General features: G+C 52.2%; 1 protein-coding gene across 2 annotated transcripts in view; it reads left to right on the forward strand.

Annotated features, from left to right (window-relative positions):
- The first annotated feature begins 607 nt into the window (after positions 1-607).
- The window catches only part of CD9 (CD9 molecule), a 33,057-nt gene continuing 14,456 nt past the window's right edge, over positions 608-19,208 (forward strand). Inside the window, exon 1 of one of the 2 annotated variants that reach the window (XM_079774951.1) lies at positions 608-825. In XM_079774951.1, coding sequence (XP_079631077.1) covers positions 760-825 — 66 coding nt within the window. In that variant the 5' untranslated portion in view covers positions 608-759. The remainder of the gene's footprint in view (positions 826-19,208) is intronic. The other variant, XM_079774950.1, reaches the window with a different exon arrangement.

Consider the following 19,208-nt stretch of genomic DNA (forward strand, 5'->3'; position numbering starts at 1 on the left):
AACCAAGCCGCAAGTCCAGGAAGCGCCCCCCGGACTGCCCGGTCCTCTGCCTCGTTACTCTTCGGTGACGGGCACTGGAGAATTACTTCCACAAACCGCCGACCTCTCTTCCCACCTGGCCTACAGCGCTTCTAACTCCTCCTGCTCCACGAGAGGTGCCAAACACGAGCGTGATCCACCAGGGCAGGTTTTCAAGGAGCGGCCGCTGGGGAAATAAAGCCTGGCAGCTTCCCTTCGGATCGAGGCCGAAACCAGAGGTGCCCTCGGCGTGCGGACAGCCGGCCTCGGGGGGCGGCACTCTACCCCGACGACCTGCCTGGGGGAAGGTCTCCCAAAGTGGAGGCTCCCGCGGGAAGGCCAGACCCTACAGGGCGAGGTGAGGCTCCCACATAACTCAGGTAGAAGCAGCAGGGGCTGGGGGTCCAGAGAGGTGGCGGGGGAGCGGGCTGAGCCGGAGACCGTGCGGGGAAAGAGGGAAGGGCGGGTCGGGGGGACTGTTGGAGCCCGAATCCCCGGAACCTGGGCGGGGGCGGGCCTTGGGCGGGGGCGGGGCAGGTGGGGCCGAGCGGGGGCGGGGGCGAGGTCCACGGCACATGCGCACCGCGGCCGCCGCGCACGGTAAGGAGTGGTACTTTTTAAAAGTGCAGCCCGGAGGCCAGCCCGCCGCCGCCCGCTCCTCGCTCCTGACCTGGTCCTGCCCGTTCCGGCCGCGCGCCCCCGTCCCAGACCAGTGCAGCCCAGGCCCGTGCAGCCCTCGCCATGCCGGTCAAAGGAGGCACCAAGTGCATCAAATACCTGCTCTTCGGCTTTAATTTCGTCTTCTGGGTGAGTGAGCGGGACAGCCGCGCGCTCCTCTCCGGGGGCACCTGTCTGCCCCCCCCCCCCCGGACCCTCTCCGTGGTCGAGGGTGTCGGTAACTGGCACTGCCCGTCGGGTAGGCTCGGGGCCGAGGAGAAAGGGTCCTGCGGCCACCAGCTGGCTGCTCGGCGGAGTCCGGAGACGGGCGGGGCGGGCACGTTTGTTGGGGGGGCTCTCCGAAGCCGGGCAGGCGGAGGGGACGCGGGGGGCGCGGTGAGCTGGGGCGTGGAGACCAGCCCCCCAGCCCCCGGCCTCTCCTTCGCCAGGGGTGTGGGCTGGGGTGTGTGTCGGGGTGTGTGCCTGCCCCTCCGAGTGCAGGGGGTGGGAAGAAACGGAGCACCCCTTTCCTGGGGACTCAAGACCGGGGCCAAAGAAGACCTCGGCGGGCAGCGCAGTTCGCGCCCGGGGTGGGGTCTCACAAGTAGCAGAGCCGCGAGCGGGGAGGGCGCGGGCGCTCAAGGGTCTCAGGGGGCGCGGGGGCGCTCCGCCAAGGGCTGTGGGCACTTTACACGCGAGAGGAGGGGCGCGCGGCCGTCGGTGGCCGGGACCCCGTCCCAAAGTTGGAGTCCGGACCACCCCCCTCCACCCTCCAAGAGGAACCTTCGGCCGCCCCACCACTGCCCCACAACCATTCTCCAACTTTGGTTCTGAGCCGCCGTGAGAAAGCCCAGGCTCCCTCGAAACTACCTGAAAGACTAGCTTGTCTTGATTTTTTTTTTTTTTTTCAGGGGCGATAAGTATCTGACTGGGGAGAATTCTGGGAGAGTTGGGCAGAGGAGGGGCAGAGGCCCTCGGGCGCTTTTAGTGGGATGAGCCTCCGTGGAGTCTTGAGTTTCTCCATTTCCGGGAGAGATCAGGTGCCGGCCCCAAGGTCTCCGCCTTGTCCCCCGCTTCCCCCCTCCCCAGGCCCCTGGGCGGCCAGGTGGGGCCTCCGGGAGCGCACCTCCACCGGAGCGGATGGACGCGGGGCCAGCCGCTCCAGGACTCCCGCGCTGGCTGCCCTCGGGGAAGCCTGGGGGAGGCATCGGAAAAAGGGAGTGTCCCCTCCACACCTTCCCTTGGGGATTAAGGGACCACCCAGAGACCTAAGCGGGAGGGGGGTGGGGGGAATAGGTTCTGAGGGCCACATCCCTGCACACAGATGGACAGTATTTGCTCCTCTGCAGCCAGGAGTTTGGAAAGACAGCCCCTGCGCCACTCTCGGGAGAGCTGTCTGTGAATACAGGGCGTGCCTCTCGAGGCTTGTAACAAAACAAAATGTACTTATTCCCCTGGAACTGGTCACTGGGGTTCCCATGAACCGGGGGGGGGGGGGGGGGGGGGGGGGGCAAATCTCCTGAGGTTCAGTCCTCTCTCCGGAGCCGACCAGGTAAGAGAGGGAACTGTCCTTGCAAGAGTCACCACATCCGCCCAACCTTTGAACCAGGAGGTCACAGTTCGATTCCCGGTCAGGGGGCTTGGATTCCCAAGTAGGGGGCGTGCAGGAGGCAGCCGATCAATGATTCTCTCTCATCGTTGTTTCTGTCTCTCTCTCTCTCCTTCTCCCTTCCTCTCTGAAATCAGTAAAAATATATTTTCAAGTCACCACATCCAACACATGCACTAGTGTGGATGGCACATAGGTGTGCCCCTGCCCAACCCTTGGCCATTAAGGGGACCCTCCTGCGGTGGGCACCTCCCCTTCTTGGTGTTCCCAGCAGCCAGCCTGCTAGCTGCCAGGCTTGGCTCCCTCCTCTCACCAACTCCTGGCACCAAAAAAGAATGTCAGAAGGCGGGCCGGCCCTGCCCCACCCTTGTCCTCTAGGGAGTTTTCCTCTCCGCTCCCTCGCACAGTCTCTCCCCTACCAGTCTGCTGGTAAGTCCTCAGCCACCTGCCTAGGCTGCATCAGGGTTTGGGGCTGGGGGGGACCACTGACTACATGTACCTCCGCACCCCCTCTGCACATGCAGGAGCCTGATGAGGGGCTCCCAGGGCCACTCGTATCTGCCCAGCCTCTTCCTGTCTCCAGCCTGCCACCCCACCCATGTTCAGAGCTGCCCCTGCCTGGGCAGCTATGTCCTCTGAAACAGAAATGACTCTCTCTGGTAATGGTTGGGTTTAGAACTAGGAATGCCTTTAGAGATTATCCAGACCAGCCCTCTTATTCACAGTGAGAAAGCAGAGAACCCGAGAGGGGGTGATTTGCCCAGGACCACAGAGACAACCAATACTGCAACCCCCTGGGTCCCTTCCTCCAGCCCCGTGCTTCCGTCTCCATCACAAAACCAGCAAGGGGGACCTGGTCATAGGCTGGTGCAGAGGGAGGGGGCGGGTTCAGGGTTAGCTGTGTTTTTCTGAATTTATTGTTTGGTAGTATCAAGGTCCCTGTAGAGATGAAGTCCTCATCCCCTAGGAGATGATGGAATAAAGGAACACGGCGATTCACTTGTGAAGCAAGCACTTTATAGTCTGCAAGTTCAAGCCGTCTTGTACAGCCAGAGCAGCAAGCATTATCCCCATTTTACTGATGGGCAGATGGGCAGGAAACTGGTTCCCAGAGAGGTTAAGTGACGTATCCAGGGTCATGTGGCAGGACAGCGTCAGAACGCAGTTTGAAAGCAGATCTGGTTGGCTTCAGGTCCAGTGCACTCTCCATCCCAACCTTCCATACCCAACCGAGTGGGAGTGGAAGAAGGGTGGGAACAAGCTCTGAGCCATCTTTTAAGGGAGCCTGTGGTGTAAGGGAACTGCTTGGATTGTTATGATGTCAGCACTTTCCTTTCTCTCTTGAGAGAAGGAATTTATAAACTTGGAATTGGGAACCTGATGTGGGCCTTGGACAGCGGGAGTTTTGAGGCCAGGGTGCCACCAGCACCTACTGAACAGAGGATGCTGAGGAAGGTGGTGTAGCAGGGGTCCAGAGAGAAGAAGCCGTCAGTGGCAGTGGGATGATCGGGGCGGGGTAGGCATGGGGGGTGCCCCTTCCCTGGCCCCCACTTTCATCCCTGAGGGACCCCCAGTGACTGCCTGCGCTGCCGGCCCTCCCCCAAGCAGCAATCAGTCTGTTCTTCCAGTGCCCCCGGAACCCTAACTTCCCAGCTCTATTTCATTTGTTTCTCCGTTTCCTTCAGACCTCCCTGTCTACCCATCCCCCAAAAAAGGTTGCAAGGGAAAACAAGTTACTGTGAGAGTGGTGAACTCTCAAGCTATAAGGGGGGGGGGGGGAACCAAGGCTAGGGTCAGGCCAGGAACCTGTCTTCCTGGTCTATTCCCCACCCCCTCCCCCCAAATCCTAAGCCTGCATTGAGAAGGCTCCGTTCCTATCTCACACCTCACTCTGCCCCTTTGTTCACTGCCTTTCACTTCTTATCCATCCTCCTTGGTGGGACTAGCTGGGGACTTCTCTTTCCCAAGAAATGGTGCTGCCTTGGACCTCACGGAGGCTTCTGAGAAGCATGAGCAGAGACCGGATAGAAATTCAGAGACTGGGTGTTAGTCCAGCTGCGTCCCACACACACTTTGAAGTCTTGGGCAGGTCATTTCTGTGCCCCAGGCCTCAGTTTCCTCATCTGTAAAACCAATGGGTTGGAGCAAATGGTCTCAAGCTCAGTCTGTGAAACTAACCCCTTCCCCACTGCCTAAAGCAAGAGGGCTTTCCCACACAACCCCAAGTAGAGGCAGGCAGTGGGATGTACTATGAGTATTATTTCTTGTCCTCAGAGCCGGGGACTTTTACCTCTGGGGCCTGATTCTACGTCTCTTTCCTGTTAACCTCACAATTCGGCTGCTCCCCCTGAGTGGGGTCTCTCTGTTTGGGGTTCTCTGTTTCCGTCGCCCTCAGCCATTGTGGTAGTACAGGCTAGCGGTTGGAGCACCCGCTCTGGATTGGATTTACCCATCACCAGATGGAGCTGGTGCCTGCCCCTTGTGGGAGGGGTGAAATAAGAGAATGTGTGTGATGCTCTTAGCACTGGAGGCAGAGTAAACTTCCTGTAGCTATTGTTGTTCACAGTGGAAAGTAGATCGAGGCGACGGAGAAGGTGGGAGCAATTTCCTAAAAAAGTGTAGTAGAGCAGACCACAGGTTAGCCCCGAGCACACTCTCAATCCAATCCACACGCATTCTGGATTGGGCGCTGACTCCATTTCATGTGTGGCTATGCGTTTGGGGGGTGCGGGGGAGGCGGGGAGGTGGAGAGGGGGGGGTGTCCCACTTCTGAAAATAAAACTGGAGGCAGAGACTCTGGGTCTGGGCAGGGTGTGGACTAGTGGGCTTGGGGGTGGCAAAGCCCCTCCCAACCAACCTGCTGCTTTTCCCAGAAACTGTGGCCTTCGTTGTTGGGCTGAACCAGCAGCTGGGGCGGTGAAGTGAAATGGCTTCCTGAGTTTGGCACCCGGACAGCCGAGCTCTGGAAAGCCGGCTGTGTTTGTACTGAGGCTGGCAGCTTGGGGGAGAGGTGAGGTGAGGCCAGGTGTCCGCATCTGCTAAGGAAAATCAGACTTCTCCCCAGCCCAGGGTCTTGATGGCTCACCCCACTTTTTCACAATGCTTGTGAGCAACAAAGAATCCGACTCCTGATTTTTAGGGGGTTGGTGGGGAGGATTCCTCTACACATACACACTCTACCCCTTTCTTTTCCAAGTGGCCCATGGGCACCGGTCCAGACCTTACTCTTTTGTACTCAAAGGAAGCGGCTGCTATTTAAGACCCGAATTTGGAGCTGCCCTGTTGATAGCAGCCCTGTTGAGGGTCGCCCTTGCCAGAGCGCCTACTCTGCAGTGGACTCCTCTGCGGCCACAGACCACAGGTCAGCCTTCTCACGTCCTCCTGTGCGTGGAATGTGAGTCTTCCCTCTTCTACACAAAGCTGTGTGTCCAGGTTTGATTTGTCTCTTTGTTTTCCCGTTCCATTCCGTTTCACCAGGAGGCGTGGTTTTTGGAATGGGTCGCACAGTCTGGAACTTAATAATACCTTTAGACTTACAAAAGCACCTTTTTTTCTAAAGTACACAAACCTTGACGGCCTTTCTCAGTGTGTCGGCTGGGAGGGTAAGGGACCCGGGATCATGGTTCCCGTGGCTTCTGCGGTCCTGTTGCCTGCGTGGTGGCTGCGTGTTCTAGATCTGCTTGCGATGACTTGGAGAGCAGGGCAGTTTCAGGAAGGTACATACAGGGTGTCCCCCCCAATACATACTCTAACAGCTGATAGCTCGATTTTGAAAATGAAATGTATTTTAATAAACACTGCCTTTATAATTATTCAAAGTGTGTGTATACATTTTTGGGGGGAACACCCTATATTTATGTTGTGTGTTCCTCCTCTCCCCTCCCCCAGGTTGGGGTCAATGGGGCTTTATGCGGACCTGCCACAGGTCTTTTCAACCGAAGTCCTACAGAAACGGTCTTTACCTCTCACAGAAGAGCGATGACTATTGTTTTGGGGTTTGGGAATCTGGGTAAGAGCCTATTGGGCCCATGTTCTCAACTACCCAGAGCTGTCCTATGCAACCGAGGGAACCCAGAAGACCAAAAGGGCTAATCTCAAGACACGTTTTAAATTTACGGTTTTGAAGTCTGACTGCAGATCACTTGCCTGTTTCATTCTGTGGAAAAAGTAATGCCGGTCCAGGGACATTTTCATTTTCCACCAAGTGATGGCATGCAGCTGTGGAAAGCAGCATCCTGTCTCCAGATGAGGTAATTTTATAATAATTACATCCATCCGGTAATTCCTCTCCTCGCCCCAAAAATTACTTTGTTCTGGATAGTTGCTAAGTACTATATGCCGTCATCTACACTGGTGGATCTTAACCTTTTTAGAGAATTCCATGCCATCAATGGGACCTGCCTCCAGAAACATGTTATGTCCATTTTTATTTTATTTTACTTTATTTTATTTGCGTTTTCTCTGGAGGCTCATTCACCTCAGATTATGAACCCCCTATACTGGTTTTGCTCCCTTGGTTTCCAGACAACCCCAGCTCTGTCTTGAATCCCGTTTCTGCCATGAGAAGCGGGTTGCCTCACTGCTTCCTGGGGATTGCATGGGGGCATCGTGGGAGGACTCTGAGAAAGGCATTAAGAGTCCTTAGTGCCCCTGGCGATCAAGGCCTCCCCACCCATCCTTGCTCTGACTCTCAGCTTAATCATTGCCCAAGGAGTGGCTTTGACTCTCGATTAATTTAACAAGTGTTTTGCATTTCTAGTCCACAAGAAGAATCCGTCTTTATGAGCTTCCAGCCAAGTCTTGTTTCTCGGGTTAGGGTTTCCCATAGCGTGGGTGATTTGTTTTGTTCGGGAGGAGTGGAGCTCTCTTTCCCTCCTCCTCCTTCCCACCAAATAGAGACCAGAAGTCTTCCCTGGCCTGGCCCCTGAGGACTTTGGGAAGGAAGAAGTGTCTCCAGGGGCTCGTTTGGGGACTTGGACTCCTGAGGAGATGACAGGGGCCAGATTTATTTGATTCCAGAGAGGTTGGAGGACTGTTGCCTTTGAGAAAAATCCGAAATCTGGGTTTTTAGGGTCCTTCTTGTTCAATCTTCTTGAGCAGCATTGTGCAGGGGAGCAGAAACAGTGTCTCTTGCTGGCTCTGTTAGGAAAGTCACCCTACAAAGCTTACCCAGAGCACATCACGGTTCCAGTGAACCCCTCAGGCCCCGGTCGATGGCCCGTGACTTCTGCCAGGCCCCTGCCTCCAAGCTGCTCAGGAGGCAGCCCCTTGCTTGTCCTCCAGTGTCAGCTGCACGTCAGTGTCCAGGTGCAGAAACACAACACGTGGACCACAGCAGAAAAACCTTGATGGCGGGTTCAAAGTGTGATAAAGTAAATCAGACCGTTATCTTGAATTCAAAACACATTTCTATTGCATTTTAGTGTTAATTCATCTTTAAACCTACGTTGATTGATTGAATCAGTAGCGTGAAAAGTGATAAGATGGATTTATTAACACTTTAAATGAAAAGATCAGCAAAATCATACTTAGTTGTGAACTCACTGCTTTTCAATACAAGTTTGATGTTTTTAAAAGATAGTTTTCTATAGATGAATGTATATCCCCAAAATGCATGTTAAATGCTAAAGCCCAGCGCAGTGGTATTTGGAAGCGGGGCCTTGGGGAGGTGATTAGGCCTTGAGGATGGGACCCTCATGAATAGGATAGGCACTTAAAGGAAGAGGCCCCAAAGAGCGCCCTCTTGCCTTCCGCCATGTGTGATTGTAGCGAGAAGACAGCCCTCGGTGAACCAGGGAGCAGTTCCTTACCAGACACCAAACCTGCTAGCACCTTGATCTTGGACGTCCCAGCCTCTAGAACGATGGAAAATAAATTATTGTTTGTAAGCCACCCAGTGTATGGTACTTCGTTATAGCAGCCCTAGTGGGCCAACACGGAGTTATCTACAGGTTCAAATCAAACTCACATCTTCCCTTCTAGGTGAGCATTCACAGTGTGCCAGTTTTCACAGGCACCTCACATCAGTGCCCCCCTCTGGTTGGTGGCAAGCCCCCCTCACCCCCAGCAGCCCTGCTCCTGAGAAGTGCTGACCTCCTAGAGAAGAATGTGCACTCCACAGACAGGAAACCCTTCCCACTGAGTGTCTTCCTCCTGCTCACCCCAATGCAATGGAAACGATTTCCTCGTGACTCGGGGCTGTGGACTTCAGTGTTCCACTCAAATGTCCTAAAGCTTCTTTTCTACAAGCTGGGGGCATGCACTCGGTACTCCGCCTTCCCCCTCTAATCAAATTATGGCCCCGACTCTAGACCAGAGAACCTCTGGTCTCCCACAGACCAGAAAACTCGTTTCAAATAGAAATTAAATTATCTCTAATATTTTAGAGATAAATTATTAGAGGTGATTTGGGGAGAGACCCTGAGTATTACAGGAAGCTGGCATTGTCCTTGTGATATAGGTGCCTGCCAGGACACCGGGCACTGACCTTTGCCAGCAGGATGGTGCTGTGTGGAAAGGGCAGAGGCTCTGGGTCCCACTTTGGGGGTCATTCCTATAGAGGATACCGGGCAGTGGCCACTTGATGGCCCACAGCCTCATCTGTGAACATGTTGGCCAGTGGGCACTGCAACAGCATCTGCACTTGCCAGGCCTGCAGTGGTAGTGAAGCAGGGATAAGAAGAAAATGTGCCAAGTTACTCCAGAGAAGCTGTTGCCCAGACCAGTGCTTGTGTCCACGCTGACAATTCTGGCCAGCGCAGCAAGGGTGTGGCAAAGCTCTTGGGCCAGAGGCCAGCAACAGAAAGTGCAGGCTCGCTCTCTAGATTCTGTCCACCTGCGGCTCCCCACCCCTCACCCCACCCCCCGGCTCAGATGGCACCTGCAGGCCACGTGGCCTTTGCAGGTGCCTTCCTGTCGGTGAGAAAGTAGAGCCCTCTGCTCATGTAGGTGGGCTGTCTTGGGGCCTTCAAGGATAGAAGATGGCACTTTTGATATGAGAGCAGATGTGGCTGTGAGGGAGAAAGGACAAAAGAAAAAATCTGGCTCTGAAAATTCACCAAATGGTTCAAAAGACAAACAGTCAGGGGGAAATGAAAGATATCTGTAATACTATCAACAATAAAAAATATATTTTAAAAAAGACAAAAATTTTACCAAAATGATTGAAAAATTGGGCTTTGCGCTCAGACTATTTGGCGTTCAAGTTCTAATTCAGCCACTTATTTGCCATGTGATCTCAGACAAGCTTCTTATGTGTTCAAGTTTTCTCATTTAAAAAGTGGAAGTTAATATTACCTACCTGGTGGGTCTGTTGTGGAAATTATATAATACAAGAAGTGATTTGAGTGGTATATGGGACATAGCAAATATTGGGGTGCTTGCTATCTAATAATTAAGAGACCTAAAATGAAGGCAGGGATCGTGGCAGAGCAATAGGGCAGGTAATAGATTAGACACAGCAGTTTGGGAACCTTGACTCTTGTCCCCTTGCTGGCTTGCTACTCAGAATGTCCTATGATGGGGAGGGAGGGCCATTTGCCAACACTGCTGACCCATGCATCATATGGCATTGCTTGGAGTGTGTAAAAGAAGGGGCATCTTCCACCACTCATGGCTGTGCACGCAACGTAATGGGTTCCAGGGATGGAGTAAGAGCTGGCTGGTCCATATGGCTAAAGTGCATAAGCAGGAGTGTGTGTGTGTGTGTGTGTGTGTGTGTGTGTGATCATCAGACATCTTAGTGAAGTGAATGCAATGGAGAACAAATGAGTGGTGTTCTGGAATTTAAAGCAAAACTTCCCAAACAGTCCCCCACATCAGATAATTTTGGTTAAGATCAGAATGCCTGCTTTCAGCAGAAAATGGATCTATGGGCTGGCTAGTATATACTAATCGTCTGGCAAGCAGGCAGTGGAAACTTGAAATGAGATTTCTTGTTTAGAAAGAGGTTACCTGGGGCACAGGCCTTCCCTCCCAACCCCTCAGCCCCAAGCTACGTAACACCAGCACATCATATTAGGTGAAGTTTTCCTCCTCTCTTAGGCAGAATAGGAGCTCTGGTTTTTAAATGAGGCTCACTTTGTTCTTAGAATGGAGGATTTCTCAACACTTGAACTTACTCAGACCAGGTCGCTCCCTAATTTCTATAAAGTGTGCTGAGAAAAAGTTTGCAAGGCCCTTCATCCTCTGCCACACCCCGGAGGAGACCAAGCTACTTCCCTTTCACAGGGATGAGACTCATGCGTGACAGAAGGAGAGCACTGACAGCTAAGTCGCCCCAGACCTGCTCTGTGTCCCTGGGCAAGTTACTTTACCTCTCTGAGCCCATTTTCCTCATCTCACACTGGGATGATCAGAACTGCCTTGAAGGGTATCAGGCTGTCCCACCAGCACTCTTGGGTTCCAAAGGGGTTGTCACAGCGTTACAGTAGAACTCGTCTTCCAATATTCCTCTTCTCCTTGGGAAATCTCTCACTTGCCCCCTACAGGGAATGTGCCCATTATCCCTGTACTAACCTGAGCCGAGGCTTAAACATTCAAACACAATTGCCCAAAAGAGCAAGGCATAGCGAGAGGATGGCACTCACAGTATAGCTGTTGAGCCACCGTCACCCCTCCTCCACAAGGAGCCCCTAAGTCAGGGGTCCTCAAACTTTTTAAACAGGGGGCCAGTTCACTGTCCCTCAGACCATTGGAGGGCCGGACTATAGTTTAAAAAAAACTATGAACAAATTCCTATGCACACCTGCACATATCTTATTTTGAAGTAAAAAAACAAAACGGCAAAAACACCCGCATGTGGCCCACAGGCCATAGTTTGAGGACTCCTGCCCTAAGTGCACTAGAATCCCCAGAAATGGAGGTTGCAGGGCCAGGGACAGGCTGAGTATGTGCTTAGGATGCCAGCAATGCAGGCAAGCAAGCCCAAGGAATTGTGGGGTATGTAAGCACTTTTTTGAACTTGCCATAATCTTCTCATAGTCCAGGGCATTAATCTGGCCACAAAAAGCTGAAGTTGGCTTCCCCAAGGGAACTGGTTTCTGGCTTCTCATGTTTGATTGGATTTTCTTTTTTATTGTCCACTTCCCAGCCTGCCATGGTGTGTACAAGAGCAACATGTAGTACCATAGACACACACACACACACACACACACACACACACACACACGGTGATTATTGGGGAGGGGGGGGAAGTTGACTTGTTAGAAGTGACGATTTCTGGCAGCAAAGTGGTGACTCTTTAAGCCTCACTTTCCTCACTGTACAATGAAAATAATAATACAACCAAAGTCTTAGGACCATCAGGAGGAATAGTGGGGTATTTAATGCAGAAGCCGACATATGAACAAGAGCCCATATGTCAGCTTCTGCAGCTGTTGTGGAGTTACTATTATAATATCTCTCACATTTGTTCAGAGATTGAGGTTGTCCTAAACCTGTGGTCGGCAAACTGCGGCTCGCGAGCCACATGCGGCTCTTTGGAACCTTGAGTGTGGCTCTTCCACAAAATACCACAGCCTGGGCGAGTCTATTTTGAAGAAGTGGCGTTAGAAGAAGTTTAAGTTTAAAAAATTTGGCTCTCAAAAGAAATTTCAATCGTTGTACTGTTGATATTTGGCTCAGTTGACTAATGAGTTTGCCCACCACTGTCCTAAATGTTCACTGTCATCCATAGCTTATTGCTTCAGTTCTGTAAAGCTGCATCGCACAGGATTGCTGAAACTTCACAGCTAGGCTTCATCCCTTTCAGAAGATGAATTAGAGCCCCAGCTGGTGTTCTCAATGGTTAGAGCATCGAGCCACGCACCAAAGGATCACCGGTCCAATTCCTGGTCAAGGGCTTGCACCTGGGTTGCCAGTTCAATCCCCCCACCCCCTTGTCAGGGCATGTGCAGGAGGCAACCAATCCATGTGTCTCTCTCCCTCCCCCCGCCCCCAACCCTCTCTTCCACTCTCTCTAAAATAAATCAATGGAAAAATATCCTCCTGTGAGAATTACAAACAAAAAGATGAACTAGAGGACTTGTCTTTCTGACTGTCTACAAAATGCCCATTTCAGAGATTACCCCAGTCTGGAAACAATGGGGGAGGAGAGGTATCAAGTTTGCACTTTGCTGGAAATATCCCCATAAGACTGCCCAGTGGGTAGAAACTCCCCTTTGGAATTGAATAAGAGGAGTCGAAAGAAGAAATCTATTCCGCTTCCAAACCAAGAAAAGTGGTCTCAGCACCTTTCCTTCCATCCACTTATCTGGAACTTTCTTGACAACCTGAAGCAGATCCTAGAGGGGGGACAGAGCCAGTCACCATGGGAAGAAAAGAGAGGAAGGGAGAGCTGGCCCTAACAGGTGCATTGTCCCTGGGACCCAATGACTGTGGGCTTGAGACCACCACCTCCCAGTCTCAACAGCAGGAGAGAGAGAAACCCAACGGAAAAGATGGTGGCCGGTGCCCTCCCTGCCCCTTGGCTTCCCCTCAGCTGGATGGACGCCCTGAACCTGAAACACCTCGCTGCAGTGGCAGATTAAGGTTTAGGTCATATGCCAAATTCAACAAGTCCAGACCACCCTCTCATTTCTCAAGAAAAGTTCTTAGGAATTCCCATTCTTCCCCTCACCAGGTGGCACAGTGCAGGGAAGGGGGAGTGTTGTGACCTCTGCCTCCTGCTGGCTGGGTCTTTTTCAGCCAATTGTTGCTTAACCTCTCAGAGCCTGTTTCATCTAGAAAATAAGAATGATGAGAGGATTACATGAGATAATATATGTAAATCACCTCCTATTACGTGGGACACACAGATGATAATTGCTACTATTATTATGTTGTTTATTTCCCTTTCCCTGGCCTCTGGAGGGGTTGCTAATGGACAGAAAAGCTTGCCAGAAGTCCGATTAACACTAAAGCGAAATAGCCTACAACGTCATTGCATTTCTTAAATTTTTCTTTTCTTTTTTTTTTTTTTAGAATGTTGGGTGGTTTGAGGAAGAGGCCCCTCCCATGCCTAGCCTGGCCTAGGGAGAACGCAGGCTGCAGAAGTCAGGGCGAAGTTTCTACCAAGGGTGTCCTGCTTCAGACACCTTGGCATCTGGGGGAGGAGTGTTCACAGGACTGAACCTGTGTGCTGCATGCACTTTTGGAAGCCAAATGCAGGTTCTGACTTGAACCATTTACTATGACTTCCCAGGCTCAGTGGGTTCAAGGTAGAGTTGTCCAGCCAGTATCTGTCTTGCTTCCTCCCTGCTTAACTGTCCTGTATCCTCCCCCTTAACTGTCACCTGGCAGCAGTTCAGGGGGTCCTTAGGCTGAGTCCCCATGGCTTTACAGTACTAGGCAGGGCATCCGAGCCACACTCCAGATTCCACGGTGTAACGTGGAATGGTGAGATTCTGCTCCCTGCTGGGCTGAGCCTGTGAGCTCTCACTGACACAGGAACCTTGAGCCCAGAGAAAGTTCATAGCCCTGCTCCAGGGCTGCCTGCCCTTCACACTGGCCTCTGGGTTCAGAACCCCCAGAGAGAGCTTTTCCATGTCTTCCCGATTGTTCAGCATTTTGTATGAAGACCTGGAAGGGTGGTTGTCACACTTGAGCAAGCATCAGAATCATCTGGGGGCCCTTGTTAAAACACGAATTGCTGGGCCCCACCCCACTCAACTTTCTCACTGAATAAGTCTGGGATGGGGACAGCGAATTTGCATGTCTGACAAGCTCCCAGATGCTACTGCTGCTGCAGCTGGAGACCACACGTGGAGGACCATTGGCCTAAGAAAAAGTTTCCCAGTGGCCTTTGGGATACCAGCTTCTGTAGATTTGCACACTGCTCTAAGATGAGGAGCTCAGTAGAAGTCCCAAGAGCAGAAGTTGCCTAGAGGGACGAAATGGCCCAGGAGGATCATACTCGGGGGGAGGGGAGGGACGTTGGCTGGGAGGGCTTGTTCTCCAGAATGGTGATTTCTGGGGCTTTTCAACTCAGTAAAACTAAAGTTAGTGATGTTCTTGGTTGATATCTTCAAACTTTGCTGTGAATTAACAGTTTACTTGTGATCCTTAATGAAAGCAAATCGTGGCAGGTTTTGCTGCTGAATAGAGGGGAGCTTGGTTTGTGTGGTTGTTTTACTGTGTGGTGGGACTGGATAAGGGAGGACGCTGAGACTTCTGTTCCTGCCCGAGTGGCTTTGCCCTTCCAAAGACAACAGCTCCCACCTTCACTTGGAGTTGGGGGAGGAGGATACAGGAGAGGATTAGAAGAGGTGGTGGGGCTTGGGCTTAGGCACTTGTTTGTTCTTGCTGGCAGCGCCAGGCCCAGCCTCCTGACAGTGAATCATCCCATCCAGGCTTGGCATTCAGTGGTGAGCCAGGGTTGCCATGGAGATGGGTGAGGCCCGGAGCCCGCAGGTCTGGGTGGCCTGACTTGTTTTTAACTGTTGAAGCCTGTGTGAACACAGAGGCCCTCGTCCCCACTGCCGAGGCCTTAAAGCATGACTGGTATTTTGGGCCCAGAATAGGCTGGTAGGGGAAACTTGTTTCCTCAATATTCCGTCTCTTGCTAACTTCTGGGCACCGTGGGCAACCATGCCAGGGGTCTCCTAAGTCCAGGACATTAACAAACAAACAAACCCAGGGCTGATACCTATCTTACTGAAGGGAGGAAGTAAAGAGGTAAAATCCCTCCCTCTCTGTGATCTCCTTTAATAACTCCTTGCTGCAGAGTTAATTCACCCACAGAAGCAGCCTGTGATCCAAGGAAGGACAGAGGCCTCCAGTCTTAGCCAACAATCTCCCTTTGACCTTCCTTCCCCACTTTTCTTTGGCCGTTCCCATCTGATCCCAGCAGAGCTCCGGACACCGAGTATGGGTGTGAAGAAGGTAAATTTATCCACCTCCCCACCACACCACACTCACGGGCTCTCACAGAAACCAGAAAATAGAACCCCAGTGTCCTAATTGCCTTGCTCCCGCCCAGCCACCTCCTCAGATCACAGGAGGACGCGCAACTGACGTCCGCCAAGTGCCATGAATTGCCCCACTGTCGTCTCGTGTCTTTCTCAAGGGTCTTTGTGATTGTTGTCATTATCATCCCTCCCCCGCGCCCTCCCCCCCCCACCCGCCACAGAATCTGCCTGGCTACAGCACTTCACAGTTTTCAGACTTTTATATGCATTGCCTCATTTAATCCTCACCATCAGCCTAGCCCTAGGTCAAAGGCAGGACAGGTATCATACACATTTTTTTCCTAATAAATGAGGACGCTAGGGTTCAAAGAAGCTAAGGAAAGTGTTTAGTGTCATACGGCTCCTAGTGGTAGTGCCAGAATCAGACTCAAATCCACGCCCTTTGACTCATCCAGCCCCTCTCAACCGTTGTGCAGCGAAGTCACATGAATTACCTGGGAACACAGACTCCCCTGGGATGAAGGTGAGGCAGGTGCATGTGTAGACAGAAAGCCTATGTAAGCCAGGCCCTGGGTGACACAGGCATGCAAGTGACCGGTAACAAGAGTCAAGGTCACCTGCCCCTTACTGAGAACTTTTGCAGCATCCCTTTGGCCACAGCCTCACCCAAGTCACCAAATAGTCCTGGCTGTTGCAGGAGGACAATGGGACATAAAAGAGAAAGTGCTCCCAATCTTCCCAGACCCCGTCCTGTCGCCACTGCCCACCTCCAGCCCTTCCCAAAGTGGCAGCTGTGACCACACGCCTGAGGCCGGCCTCTCAGAGAAACCACTGTGGAGAACGAGCTGCTCTCTGCGTTCGGGCTTTTCTGAGACAGCTGGACAGAGAAAGTGTAAGGAGTATTTTGCCCTTTTAAAAAAAACTGACCAGTCAGGTCATATTACAGAAGAAAGAAGGGACTAGAGGAAAGGGTGGGGTTGTCACCAAGACCACCCGGTTCATTTGCCACCAGAGGAATTTTCACTGAGGTGGGATTTGTCCCACAGGCAGATGTGTTTCTTTCCACCTGAGAGATGGGAAATAGGATCACCCTCCCCAAACCCCCGCCCCTCCCCCCAATACACACACACACAGAAACATCCTCATCATTAGCCAATTGCTCTTTCCTTCCTGTCACCTCCTCATCTTTCTCCACGTTCACTGTAAGTGTTTCCGTCAATAGGGCGGCCTCTTCAGAAACGGCTCCTCGGGCTCTAACCGGAACCCATTTTGCAGACTCTGGGGCGTGGGGTCCAGAGCAGCCAGGTGCCCCTAAGCGGCATTACCCTGATTTGTCTTCAGCCTCCTTTGGAACTGGAGCTGGTTCCTTGGACTCCAGGTGTGCGTTTCAGTGTAAGATCTCTGGGCCTGTCCCTGTAGCGAGACTGGTGTGACTCACTGAGGTCCTGGTCTTCGTGTGAGTGTTTCAGCACAGTGTTTACGGTGGCAAGAGAGGAGGCTGCTCCCTGTGGGCCCCGGCTTGGGGAAGTGCTGAGTTTCATGGCTCCTGACGCGGCCATAAGCCCCAGAGACAGGGTTACCTGTGTTGTGTGCTCGTAAAAAGTCGGAGTGTGTAACTGTACGGCAGGGAGGGAGGGGGGAAGGGGGGGAGAGGACAGCAATGCAGGAACGTTTTATAAACTCTCATTTCCAAAAGACTTTATGTGGACTTGCCCCTAAATCTCACAGTGACATTCACCACGTACCCTCATGGGTTTTTCTCAGGATTTTCTCTGGGCAAGTAATTGTTCTTGGTCGTTTCTGACTTTCCTTGTGAGATATTCGAAGGTGGGTCTGGATGAAAACTCAAATGGGAAAGGAGGCTTGCCAAGGGGAGAGGGCCAGGGGAGGAAATTCTGGTGGGTTTCAGAGATCCTCTTTCATTGAAGTAATCCTTCATTTGCGGAATAATTATTTACTAATGACTGTTTTGTCCGAAGTGTGAATGGGGCAGGGGAGCCTTGGAGATGAGTAAGAAGTGGCCCTGCCCTCAAGGAGCTAAGCTCTGGTTAGAGACACAGACAAGCACACTCATGACAGGGAGGGTGTGAGGGTGTTGCAGAGAGCCAATGTGGAGTTCAAGGGATTGAGGACATCTTGGTGGGGGAACAGCAGGCCTAGGTGGCCAGGACCACATTCCAGGAGGAGGGACTTGCAGGAGCAGAGGCAGGAGCATACGAGACGTATCTGGGAAACGTTGAGTGCTCCCATGCACGGAGCAGGTGAGGAGGAGGAGGCGGTGAATGCTGTCATGCTGCTGGGAGATCAAACAATGTGAAGACGGAGCAAAAAGCCTTAAAAGTCGGCGGCGACCTAAGCTGTCTGCAGCCTTTCGGAGTGAGATTGAAGGAAGAGAGGTTTTGTTTTCTGTGTGGTGTTTCAGGATAGACACACCTGCCCATGTGTGTTGGCAAAGGATGAAACAGTGGCAGAGACAGAGTGCAGAGGCAGGAAAGAGGTGGGTTAATGGAGCAGGTTCTTGAAGGAGACGGGGAGCCTTGGGAGAGGCCCCACCTTCTTTATATAGCTACGCACACGTGTAGTTCCAGGATCCCCTCCACAATGCACGGGACAGTTGTCAGTCTCCTTCATCTCCTCTGGTCTATGCCAGTTTCTGTCTTTCCTTGTTTTTCATGACCTTGACTGTGTTGAGAAGTTCTGGTCAAGTCTTTTGTAGAATGCCCTCAGTTGGGTGTGTGTCTTGTTTTTCTCATGGCTCATCTTCTGGGAAGAAAAGAATTCTTTGAAGAAATGAAGACATTTCCAGTAGAACAATAGGGAGAAAAAAAACACTACCCTTTTTCTCCCTGCACTATGACATGGGTGAGACCATTTCTATCTAGCCCACAGGCAAAGGAGCTTTTCTCAGCAAAACCAGAACATTTCCCTTGGGCTGTAATTGGAAACTAGAGGTAACCAGGCAGGGCAAGGCACGGAGTAGAGGTGCTGGACTTTTTACTTCCATCCCCACTGGACCAGTTGGCGATCTTGGGCAGGTCTCTGTCCCCTTTCAAGAGCTCTATGAGCAGGAATTAGTCTAACTGAGCATCCGTATCAAACCTGCTCAGCTCAGATCCTACAAGGATGGGCAAGAGTAAAGTAGCAGCCTTGGCAACTATATGGCCAACATTCCTGCCATGTATCAGTTATTAACCTGGGAGGAAACAGTCAACTTTTTGGCCTCCCAGGCCCTGTCTTCTTATTTTATTGGAGTCCCTTAAACATTGACTGGATGCCCCTTTTACAGGTCAAAGTTCTCTTTGATTCTTTATGGTCCCTTCCCATTTGGTTTCTTCTAGTGTTCAAGTAACGGGGGTGAGAGCCAGGTGGGGGGCTGGGGAGCCCCTCCGCGCCACACCAAGAAGTGAGTTCTCCTCAGAATACTCTGCATCCCTTAGGTAGTGCTGCCCCCACAACCATGTAAGCCATTACTAGGGGGCGCCAATTATACTCACTTCATGGCCTTGGGATCCCCCCCAGCCATGTGACCCAGCCAAATGAAACCTTTTCTCCAAAAGCATTACAGAAAATGGGGCCGCTAGTGGCTTACACAGCATCTCCTCAGGCCAATTAACTCAGTGATCCAACCAAAAAAAAAAAAAAAAATCAGCGGGCTCATTCCTCTGGTGAACCAAGTGCTCCCGGTCCTGCCGCTGACCTCCCTTCCCCCTCTCTTATGGTGAGGCTTTAGGAATGAGACTGCCATCTATTGCCGCTCCTTCCATTGCTCCAGAGCCAGCTGCTGCTTCCCCCATTCTGCGAAGTGTTCTGGATGGGGTCCAGACATGCAGGACCCGCGTTCCTGTATCTGGCCTTGTCTTTGACTAGGTGAGAACTGAAGTCTTTCCCCTGCTGGTTTCAGTTCTCCCGGGAAATGTCCTTCTTGCCATCTGTGCGTGTAGACCAGTGAAATGACTGGCCTTCTACAGATTGATTAGGGATCCTTGAAATTATGAAATGGGAGGGGCTTCACCCGTGGAGGTTTTGGAGGGAGCCCC

The sequence above is a fragment of the Cnephaeus nilssonii genome (assembly GCF_951640355.1).
Source record: "Cnephaeus nilssonii genome assembly, chromosome: 6".
Lineage (NCBI taxonomy): Eukaryota > Metazoa > Chordata > Mammalia > Chiroptera > Vespertilionidae > Cnephaeus > Cnephaeus nilssonii.